At 43.1% G+C, this 12,221-nt stretch overlaps 1 protein-coding gene across 1 annotated transcript in view; it reads left to right on the forward strand.

The window, feature by feature from the left end:
* The window catches only part of SORCS2 (sortilin related VPS10 domain containing receptor 2), a 535,405-nt gene that overhangs the window by 318,486 nt on the left and 204,698 nt on the right, over nucleotides 1–12,221 (forward strand). Inside the window, exon 3 of the mRNA XM_054391420.1 lies at nucleotides 11,219–11,312. Coding sequence (XP_054247395.1) covers nucleotides 11,219–11,312 — 94 coding nt within the window. The remainder of the gene's footprint in view (nucleotides 1–11,218; nucleotides 11,313–12,221) is intronic.

A 12,221-nucleotide genomic window follows, 5' to 3' on the forward strand; every position in this document is an offset into this window, starting at 1 on the left:
AAAACCCACTTGGATGCATTCCTGTGCAGACCATCCTAAGTGATCCTGCTTTGGCAGGGGGGTGGGACCCAAAGATCTCTTGAGGTCCCTTCCAACCTCTGATATGCTGTGATACTGTGATGATGAGAGTTTGTCTGTAAAAAAGAAAAATCAGTTTACATGTGGAGATCTGGTGTGATGCAGTCTGGACACAAGTTCTCATGTAAACGTGCTTTACTATATGAAGCCTGCTTTGTTCTGTGGGATTACCCAAAGGCAAGGGCAATAAGCAGTGCAATCAGTGACTCCTAACCACCCTCCTTTTGCATTCTCCAGTTATAGGAGTCTTGATTTTTTTTTTTAAGTCTGCCTTGAAATTTGTGTAGTTAGAAGTAAGAACAGCAAACGTGTCTTAGGCTCTCCCTGAGCACTGGCACGTTGGTTTTCATTTTATTGGTGTAAGATCAGGCTGGTTTCCGAGTCATGTCTAGAAGTTACTTAATAAAATATGCCTGATGGGACTAGTGGCTAGCACTGGGGATCTCTATGTTTATTTGCAGAGTAGTGGTATTGTGCTGAACTTTCACTATGAACCTGAGGCTTGACTGCATGTACCATAAGGTTTGCCAAAGCTTTCATAGGTTAAATTCCCAAAGCAGTGGGGTTTGAGTGGAATCAACAACAGCAGAAGAGGGAGGGAAAAAAGTTTTCATTGGGCAAAACCACATTTTACTTTTATTTTTTTCCCATGTAAGCTTGACTGCTTTGGGCAGTTGAATAAGACTTCATTACCTGACTGCTTCTTCTCTTGTCATGGGGCACTTCAGAGGACAATCTGGCTCCATCTTTACTCTCTCCCATCCACTATTTATAGACATTGTTAAGGTCTCCTCTGAGCCCTCTATTCTCCAGACTGAACATTCCCAGGTCTCTCAGCCTTGCCCTGTAGGGTTCTAATCATCTTTGCTGGACTTACTCCAGTATGTCCATGCCCCTCTCATACTGGAGGTATAGTACTGCAGATGTCTTACCAGTCGTCATCCCATGGATCTGTTTTTCTGCCATCTTGGAAGCTGTAACATCTGCTGACCTCCATCTGCAGATCTTCACTTAGCCAGATCTTCCACCACCAGAAGGCTTCTGTAAGGAATGAGGCCATCTTCTGCTGTCTGACATCAGTGAGAAACCCCAGCAGCCCCAGACCTGCAGAGCTGCATCCTCTGCTGGCAGCTCTATCTGGTAGATACTAAGGGAAGCAGGAGAACATGTAATAGTATTCACTCCCACAGAAAAAAAAAAAAACTTTTTAGATGCTGAGTAAGGTGTTTGGTGGTTTGTTTTGGTTTGTTGTTTTGTTTTTTTTTTTTCTTTCTAATCTCTTTTACTGTCAGACAAGGATGTGGTTGAAGTTTTTTTGCTCCTTGAGTGCTTTGTGTTATTTTGAACATAGAGAACTCTTCTTATCCTGTGGGGGTTGTTTTCCACTTGCATTTAAAATTCCATGGCAACAATTTATAGTGGACCAAGCTTCCATTTGGAGCAGTTAGCCATCATCAAGTGAAAAAATGCATTAGCACATCACCGTGGTATGTGGCACGGGATCACAGGATGTTAGGGGTTGGAAGGGACCTCCAGACATCATCGAGTCCCTTTGCTGTAAATCCCAGTGTCAGCTGTGGCCAGGTTCTTGGTGATACTTCATTTTTGCAGAAGAGATCCAGCATGGCTGGTATTCAGAAGTCTTCTGACAAAGATCACTCCTGACTGTGTTGTACTTAGAACCTTCCTTGCCATGGTGTGGAAGCAATGTAGGTCTGTGTGAAAGTATGGCCATAACACCTCCCGTATTTGTTGCTGTGAAGGGTGGTCTCGGTTTGGAAGGTCCCCTGTGAATGTGTCTGCCTTAGGATTCTGTTTCCTAGCAAGCTGTGAGGCAGTGCACAAGGTGCTGCACTGGCTGTGGCTGGCCCTCCTCATCTGTCAGGGTAATTTATGGGAGCACTTCACGGCACCTTCTGCTGCTAATGGTCTGTCAGAGTCCTGCAGGAAGGACTGGTTCTGCTTCCTAATTTTAAGTGCCATGATGGTGGCACTGTTTGTCTCTTTCCTGGATCTATTTTGGATTTATGTCTGGCCAAGGGTTTGGAAGAGCTGCTATAAAAGCAGAAACATCTGCTGGGGCTTTAAGTGCCGGTGGCTTGCCAAGTTCAACAGTAGGCTAAGCTACAGCTGATGGGCTCAGAGCCCTCCCCAGGTGCCACTGCAGTTACAGGAGAAGGTCGGCAAGGGAAATGTGGCTGCTAATAGCTCTAAACAAAACAAATTTAAAGAGCAAGCTTCAGCAATTGTAGAAGGCTGTGAAGAGGCTAGGAGTGGGGCCATTAGCAAGTAACCAACAAAGGCTGCTGCTGCTGTGGGTGTGAGCTTCTGCAATCCCTCAGTCACCCTGGTGACTGCAACTCCCTCAGGTTTGCCTCCTCCTGTGGCTGACTGCAGCTCTCCCTCTGTGCTCTGAAAGTGCCAGCTCAGGTGGCACAGGCACACCTTCACTTTAAAGGCTGCTAGGAAAATCTGCTCTTGTTGAACTGTCTGAACATTGTCATGACTGCAGACACATCATGGCACCTTCATTCCCGGGCAGGCTTGGGTGGGGCAGGTGATGTTTGTGACATGGACAGTGAACTTCTGTTGCAGGAGAGGAGTTCAAAATGATTCCTTAAAATTCCCCGTGAAGGAATTGTACAACTGTCATTGTTCATGAGGCAATTGTCATAACTTAGAATAAACTGCAGATGTGGGAGCTGAACTTGTGCTTCATCTGAGCACTGCCCAGCCCTCCATCCGTGATGTGCATTTGCAGTTTTGGAGAAGCATGCTAGAAAATCCACAGCAGACAACCGTGGGGCTGTTGATGGATCTCTAATGCACTCAGCATAAGGCTTGATACCTTCCAGAGTCTGTTTATCTGTATTTACTTACTGGCTAGGACATTTTTGCTCTTCATAAAAATGTCCATTGCTCCCCTGGTTCTGCCAAGCCCACTGATTTCATTTACCTTTTTATAAAGTGCTACAGCCTGGTCACATAATTCACTATCCCTCCCACCTCCTCCAGAGGAATCATAAAAGTTGAGGCCAGAACTTCAGCAGCAAAGGCAAAAATTTCTACAGCTGGAGTCAAAGAAGAGTTCCACTTACTGAAGTAACTGATTTATAGCTGGTAGAGCCCATTACTTGAGAAATACATGATGGCATGTGATGTGCACTTTCAATTGTCAAATTATTAGCACTTCTTTTTTAATCCTGTAAATGTTTTTATGGCATCCAGGTCTATCCAGTGGTTATAAGAAAACCTGCTGTTTTGGTCAGGAAGCACCAGGCCAGATTCTCTCTTCTCATACATCCCAGCATCCTCCTTGCCTTCCAAGGAGCTGCCTGACTGAGAATAAAGTTGTCTCAGAAATATTTCAGCTGTGTGCAGTGGCTTAAGTAACAAGCCTGGGCTGTGGGAAATACCTAACATTTTTCCATGGTGAAGAATTTTAATGTTCCTTGCAAACCTCAAGAAAATGTTCTTAAACCACCCCCCTTTTCCCAAAGAGCACAAGTATGTGAGATGGAAATTTTTCCTTTGTAATTACTCCTTTCCAATCACAGCACTCAGAAAAGAGGAATTGTACTGGAAGTGGTGTAAGGATGTTTCCAATTCCGGCAATACAATTAGTACACACAGTTTTGGAAAACTGCTTTTAGCACTAAAGGCATTTCTTTCTTTTTTATCATTTCCCCTAAATTTTCAAAAAGGACACCTTTCTTTTCAGAGGTTCTTGTTTGTTCCAGTTGGTGGAAGGATGTTAGCTCTATATAGCAAGTCAAGTATTAATTTCTTCTGTAGGTAGTAATTAAATAGTTAAATGAAGCCCATGGGTGTTTTTTTAATTTAGTTTTCACAGCACAGTACTTTCAGAAATAATAGATTGAGCTTGTGAGGGAAAGCCTTTTTATTTAAAATATACACCTAATGGTGAAATTCTTCCTGTGCTCTAAGGCAGGTAGCATTTTTATGGGACAAAAACCCATTAATATCTATAATTTTTGTAGCACTGTCTGCTCCCGTGTTTTGATTTCAAGTGTGCCAGAGCTGTCTCTCAGTAGCAGACCCCTCAAACTCTGCATGATTTACTCCATTCCTTACTGAGACCTGCTAAGGCAGTGCTGGATTTGCAGTTGATTTGCAATTTTAACTGGAAACTAAATCTGCACAGGACTGTTTCTCAGGATAAATGCTTGCACTCTAATGGCTAGTTACATGCTCAGTTGAATTCAGTGAAGAAAGTGTGGTAAGAAATTGATCTTTCCTTATTTCTCACCATTTCATTCTCATTTTCTGCTCCCTTATTGAGGTCACTACAACAGTTTGTGGGACTGAGTCAAAAGCAGAATTACTGAGATGATTCCCGGTTAAAAGCAAACCTTCAAAACCTTGATTTGAACGTGGATCATTCCAGCTGGATTGTTTTTAACAGGAGGAGATGGCTGGGGCAGGACGGTGATGGGGAATTTTTAAGGTGCTGCTGTGCCTGGAGGGCTGCGTGCTCCACTGCCTGCCCCAACCCTACCTGGGCTGCAAAGCTGAGAAGGAAGAAACAACACAGAGCCTTTACTTTTTATGAAAGTAAGACATAACCCTGTGTGCCTGACAGTGTCTTGTCTGCTTTGTCACTGTGACACTGCTTGTTTCATGGCTGAATGGAGTCATCACAAATCTCAGTGTACTGCAAGGCTGGCTGCAGGCTGTACCTTCCCAGACGTGCTGTCAGCGAGCACTGTGTGTTGATGATGAAATTAATGCACCAAGGCAGTGGTTCCAGAATAGGTGTCTTACCTACACTAGCAGTTTCTGGGAGAGAAAAGGGGATGGCTGCTGCTAATAGAAGCTAATGTGATGTGAAATATAAAGTCTTGTTATTGGAGCTGTGCAGGGAGGTAACAAGGAGCTTGAAAATGTAGCTGATAAGCAACGTGATTATAGGCTAACGAGCAGGATGTTTGTGGTATAGTGAAGGGCTAATGAAGGGTTGCAGAGGGTAACTGTAGTGATCTCCAGTGAGACTATGGAGTGGGAATGTTTCAGTACAGCACTGAAAGAGGTGTAGTACATACTAAAGGCACAGAGCAGCCAACTACCAGAGTTGAAGTGTGTGCATGCATATTGTACACTCTAATTATCCATCACCAGTACACAATAAACATGTGACAGGATTCCAGTAAGGGAAAATATTATCATGTTTTACATATCTTGAGCTCCTGTGCCAAGTAACACCTCTGTTTGTACACAGAGCTCAGTTTATCACATTATCACAGTATATCAGAGGCTGGAAGTGACCTCAAGAGATCATCAGGTCCAACCCCCCTGCCAAAGCAGGATCACTTAGGGTGGTCCACACAGGAATGCATCCAGGTGGGGTTTGGAAAGTCTCCAGAGAAGGAGACTCCACAACCTCCCTGGGCAGCCTGTTCCAGGGCTCTGTCACCCTCACTGTAAAGAAGTTTCTCCTCATGTCGAGGTGAAATCTTCTGTGTTCTAGTTTGAACCCATTGTTCCTTGTCTTATCATTGTGAACCACCAAAAAGAGCCTGGCCCCTCCACTTGACACCCACCCCTCACATATTTATACACATTGATGAGATCCCCTCTCAGTCTTCTCTTCAGCCCCAAAGCTCTCAGTCTCTCTTCATAGGGGAGATGCTCAAGTCCCCTAATCATCCTTGTGGCTCTCTGTTGGATTCTCTCCAGCAGTTTTCTGTCTTTCTTGAACTGGGACCATCCTTGGTCCCTCATAAGAAAACATAGAATTGTTTGGGTTGGAAGGGACCTCCAAAGGTCATCTGGTCCAACTCCCTTGCAGGGACATCCTCCACTAGATTAGGTTGCTCAGAGCCTTGTCGAGCCTGACCTTGAATATCTCCAGGGATGGGGCTTCAACCACCTGTTCCAGTGTTCTACCACCCTCATGGTTCCTGTAGTATGCAAAGCTTTGTGTCCAGATGACTCTGAGACAGGATATTTCCTGGAAAACCTGGGCTTTCAAACACTTTCTGCAAAGGTAATTGCATCATCAGAGTAGAAACTTGTAGCCTGGCATGCCAGTATCTGTGGGGCACAGTCAGCCCAGGTACCATGCAGTGTCAGGGATGCCAGCTGTCAAACCCTCAGGAGCAAAGCCAATGTGTAGCAGAGTTTAACATTTGGCTTCTGTCACGTTTAAGTACATTGCAAAACAAGGCTGTGCCCTATCCCTCCCTGTGAAGTTAGTAACTATAGCTCCTGAGGACAGACCAGACTTCTAAAGCCACCTAGCAGGGTAATCTTTGCTTTTACTGTCTGCTACTCAGCACTGGTTTTCCCTCTCAGAGCAGCCAGCTGAATTGGGTATGTTTATATAGTATTGACTAGAAGTCCAGGTCATGTTTTGATCTTCCTTGAATTCTCACTCAGTAGGAATGTGGCTGTTCAATGGTTTGGTTTCAGTTGGTTTTTTTTTTCCCCTGTGGGCTCTTCATGTGCTCTTAATGCCTGCAAAAACAAGAAGGACTCTCTGTAACTCTGTTAAGTGCAGAGTTGCACCACGGTCTGTCCTCATCAGAGCATTACAGAGCAGGACCCTTCAGCTAAAAGGACCTAGGTTATCAGCATATGTGATCAATATTTGTTATCAGTAATGGATGGGTAAGTGAAACCAGGACACTTCATTTTTTTTAATGCTTTAGGAAGAAAAAGTGAACTCTGTATCACCTAAGTGTGAAGTTGCTAAGCTTTCTGTTAGCTCTTGCCTGTGCCACTGGTTCTTTAGCATAAAACTGGATTAAGATAGAAACATTTATATATTTCTAGGTTTGGGAGGGAAAATATTTAACTTCAAAAAGGCTCAACTTCTCTGGAAAGCAGAGAGAAATTTCAGAACTCATTCCAGCAGAGCTGACAGCTGATGGAGTAACCTGCGGCAGGGTTGTTAGGACTCATGTTCTTCTAGAGCCTTTGAGGAAACTTTCATCTGCACAAATTCCTCAACACATGAGTCAGGTATTGGAACCCAACATTACAATGTGTTTCTGCTCAGAAGAAAGGCTTTGGAATATTGTAGGTTTGGTTTTTTTGTTGTTGCTGTTTAAAAGATTTTATGAGGCTAAGCAAAATCCCTGCAATTTCCACGTATGTGTAAGAGCTCATGAAGTCTTCTGGGCTGTTAAGTGAAGGAGATACATTAGTGGACCACATCTTTAGTGATAATCCTCTGGGTACTTCCCTTTCACTAGTTTTATCCTAGAATTTGTCGATGGAACTTCTGATGTGTCTGTTTTATATACTCCAGCAGCCAGTCCTTCATTACTGCCCTATAGACATGTTTTCCTTACAGACTTTTGAGGTATAGGAGATAGAGTTGTCTCTATTTTTCATCTGAGTGACCAGAATGCAAAGGAAATCTTGGTGCTAGATATAAGTCTGTGACAGAGCAAGAACCTGAATTTCTCCTGCACTTTGAAGTTCATGGTATAAATATGGGATTGTTCTGACCAAAAGGAGGACAAGGTGAGAAGATGACAGTCTGGAGAAAATTAAGTGGGAAGAGCTCCAGTGAGTGTAATGCACAAATCCACTCCTCCTTCATGCTGTAATGTGCATCTCAGTTGAGTCTCTGTTTTTTTTAGTGATTTATCAATAATTTAAACCAGGTGAATCCAAAGCAGATCTTTCACATGGCTTTTTTTCCCAGAGGCTTTCATTTTGTTTCACTAGGTGAGTAATCCACAAGCCATTGGAAACCTCTTCACTGTTGTCTTTTAGCATTTTCAGGTTTGGGGGCTTGAACAGTATGGCTCATTTGGCTAGAACAGAACTGGAATTAATCTCCAAGTAGATGAACATCTTTGTTAAGTGTTCCAACCACTTTCTTTGCAGTGCACCTCTTCAATTTGTTAACAAAGAAGCCAGGGAAGGAAGGAAGCATTTGTAGTCGACATCTTTCTTTGAGGCTTAAATTTTCCTGGGGACTGAAATTTTTATCACTCTAAAAATGTCCATTGACATCCTCCTATATACATTTTAATGTTTCCTGTATATGTTTTAAAATATACTTGTAAAATGTAATCTGGAAACCCAAAACTAGCAGAGAGAAATCCTGCGTCCTAGGTGTGAGCCATCAGTGGTGAGCTGTATAATGAGAGTGAAGTTTAGACAGGCAAACGTTTGGTTCATGTCTCTTTGGTTCATGTCTCTTTTCGTAGCTGTTAAATTCCCCTCTCCCACCCCTCTTTTTTTTTTTTCTTCAGTATTTCTATTGGCTGATGTCCAGACTCAGCATTTAGGTACAGTTCCAAATTATGTTAGGCATAGATTTATATCAAAAAGTTACATTTTTACAGACAAGACCCAGATTTCCTCAGAGTTTAGGGGCTTTGAAAGTTTTGTTTCATCAGGGTCCATTTCAGTACCACTTGGAGGTATGCCCAACTCTGGTTTGAGCTCACAGTATTAAAACAAGGTAGAAAGACATAATTCTGTCTCTGCTGTAATTCCATCATTTGAACATGCCATTGTCACAGGACAAGTGATTTTTTTTCCTTCAAAGCAAACAGACAGGCACATGTCTCAGCACGGGTACACACTTTGAAAGATGTTACTCCAAGAAGCTATTACCCAGCCACAAGCCCTGTCAGACACAAGTTGTGTGATGCTTGCATCAGAATGTGACTGATCAAGATGTTCCAGCATCTCATGGTCCCACTGCTCTGGAACACCCCTGCACATGAATGCCTTTATGGCTGTGCATTAGCCTGTTGTCTCAGGTTGGAACTGGGTTCCTTTTTTTTTTTGTGTCCCTTGAGATAGCTAATTTGTACCAGAAAATAAAAGCTTTTTGACTCTACAGCTTTCCTGCTGTTGTCTGAAAACACATCGGTTACCTTCGTGTGCCCTTTTTGTTACAACTTTAGCCTTTTCTTGTCCTTTCTGTAAGTCATGAGAATTAAAAGAGGAAGTTTTAGTCTGGAACGTTTTATCTTTGAAGTAGCTTTTCCTCTTTAGGCTTCCTGCCTGCACTCTTTTCATACCTTGATATAGTCACCGCCATCATCCCTCCTGCAGTGTCACTCTCCAGTGCTCCTATTGTATTAATTCTGAAACTGCTTCTTCAAAGGGAATTGGATCATCTTTTAAGGTTCAGAGAATTATTTCAGGATAATATTACTGGGCAAGCCACTGCCCTGATATTCTTTGCTCAAAGTGAATAGACTAGGTTCTGTTTCCATCACTCACGCTTGTTCTGCAGGATTTCAGCACATCTGGCTGAAGTCAGTATTTTAGTCTTTGCTTTAATTTCTTTTCTGTCAAACACCTCCAGCAAATCAGGTTTAGCACTGTCCATCCTATTCCCCTTGGAATTTTAAGCAGCTCAGTGCTGAACACCCAGCACAGTGCAATTGGGTCTATTTAATTTCTACTACATCATTATTTGTCAAAACTGAATTGCTCTGATTCTGTTAACTTCTGTAATGCATTGCTGCATATCTGCAGGTGAAGCAGCGTTATGGAGGGGAAAAGCCCAGATCAAATCTGTTCAGATGTAACTAGAAAACAGCTGAACTCCCAAGTCAGGCTGTCACCATGGTCTGTATGTCATAGGCTGTGCCCAGTCCTTTTTCTGGCTCATAGAGAGGGAAGAAAAGCAAGGTAAATATGAACCCTTCTTTACTTGGTGTCCCTTAGGACCTGACCCAGGTCCTGATCAGTATCAGCCAAATAGATTTGGTGATGCCAAAGACTTTGAAAGCTGCTGCTGGACCACAGCTGAAGGTTGTTACATCATGTGGAATGCTGGATGAGTGAATGCAGAGTGGCCTCCTCTGGCTTTGTACCACATTTTCTCTCACACCCCTGGCCACTCCGGGACACAGGCGGGCAGAGAGTGGGCACACAGTGCTCCTGCAGGCACAAAGGCCTTGGGGACTCTTCTTCCTCACATGGCTTTGAGGAGAGCTCAGGCTGTGGGCCACTTACCAAGGTGTACACACTTGGCCAGGAGTTTGGTTTCTCACTTTTCTCTCTTGTGGCACTCAATCACATCCCCACAACTCTCAGCAGTGGTGTTCCTGGATGAGGAGTGTGAGACCACAAGGGAGGAATGAACATGGTAGAATGGGGCTACAAGGCAGAAATCACTGCTAGGCAGTCCTCAGTGTCACACTGGGAGGGTCAGAGGTCTCATCCTGGTTCTTTTGCATGTGAGAGCTGTTGTGTGTTCCCAGCTGAATAATTCAGAGCTAGTGGGTGGGATGCTTTCAGCCCTGTTTGTTACAGGAGAAAAAGGGAGTGTAGAGTGGAAGTCCTTCCACCAACCATCTGTCCAAGGTAGGGCTTCCTGGTGAAGAAGGGACAGGTGCCTTAAGTGTGTCTGAGCCCCTTTCCAAATGCAAAGGGATAATCTGCAAATACAGAGAGGCCATATGGTGCAGTTTGATCCTGTGTGGAACAAATGAGGCTTCATCCAAAGGGATTTAATTTTGGGAGTGTTTTTCTAACCTTTTCCTTTACTAATGTTCCACTTGTGTGTTCTGTTTATACCAGACATTGCTGATGCAGGTGCCTGGCACAGATGCCACGTTTCACTGCAGGATTTTCTGCAGAGTACCCACATTTGACATATTCCTGGGTTTGTCTGTAGGACATACTGATGGCCAAGGAATGAATCTGACTTTATTAGTTAGAAAAAAGATCCAGGGGAGTGGTTGGATGCCTTTTCCAAGTATGAAGTCCAGTAGAGGTCCCTTACAAGTCTTCCAGATCTCAGGCCAAATTGTTCTCTTGTGCAGCACCAGGCTCTGGGGTGAGCTCTCCCTGTGTAGCCGAGAAGGTGATGTTAGTAGCTGCTGCTGAGCCTTTGCTCTTTTTTCCCCACTTTGTGGGTGGTGATTCAAGGGTGTATGTGTGGGGCTTCTGTCACTGCATGGGGTGAAAACCAGCTCCACACACCACTGCAAAACACAGACAAACTAGCTGTGTTTTTTCAAACCTAGAAAAGATGTTCTTCACAGGCACAGGTTTCTTTTAGCAGCTGGAGAATACAGGATGGCAGAGAAGCATTGCACAAGGATAGGCAGTGCTGCAAAGTGGGAGGGCTCTGCAGAGTGTCAATGCTGAAGTCTTTAGAAGAGAGCACTTACAGATGTTTGATCTCTTTCAGGTCCTCAGATTTTGGGACACTGTACACAAAGTTGAATCTGCAGTCCGGGATTGTTATTGACAACTTCTACATTTGTCCCACCAACAAAAAAAAGGTATGTGGCAAAACCAATGTTAATTTGTATAGTGCAGCTGAGATTCTGCCACTGAGCAAAGTCTGCCTTGCAGGCTTTCTAACACACAGGGGAGTGGTTTTCATGAAGTTGCAAGTCACCTGAGGTGTGTTCGTGGGAACTGGGAGGGAATTAGGGTATTTATTCTTCAGAAAGGAGAAAATGGAACATATGATTGAGATATATATATATAAAATATATGTTATATTATATTCTAATAAATAAATAAAATATATATTTTATATATGTATAGAATATATATAGAATATCTATAGAGGGGAATATATATAATATATAATATATATGTATAATATATATATTAAAAATAGAGAGAGAGAGAATATATAGTGGGAAGCAGTGCTTCGATGGACTCTGTAAAGTTTTGAGGCTGTTGATTCTTGGCAGCTGAGCTTCCATGGAGTTCTACACAGAAATGGAAGAGGAACTCCTTCTGTAGGAACAACTTCTGTAGGTTTTCACAGATCCACACAAATCCTGGGACTAATGTTCAACTTCTTCATCCTTTATGCACAATTTCAGAGGCTCTGTGTGTTCCTTAGTAGGAAGCACAGGGACTGGGCAGGCTGTCATTGAGAACGATGCCTGCCCTGTGTAAAACCTTAATTTAGAAATAAATTAAAAAAAAAAAAATCCTCTCTTTGAAATTCTTCTTTAAAAATATTCCTGCATCATTACTGAACCAAAAGTCTTTCATGGAGCCTGGGAAGATTAAGTGGACTTTATAAGTGAGAGGGAAATTGACCCATTGAGTGTGTTTACAGTGGGTGTTCTATTGGAAGCACCAGGAAGAGCGATTATCAGAAAAAATAAAACACAATAACAACCCTTCTATGACTGCAAAAACGCCTGTAACTTAACTGGCAGGATTTG

Source organism: Indicator indicator, chromosome 23, assembly GCF_027791375.1.
Source record: "Indicator indicator isolate 239-I01 chromosome 23, UM_Iind_1.1, whole genome shotgun sequence".
NCBI lineage: Eukaryota > Metazoa > Chordata > Aves > Piciformes > Indicatoridae > Indicator > Indicator indicator.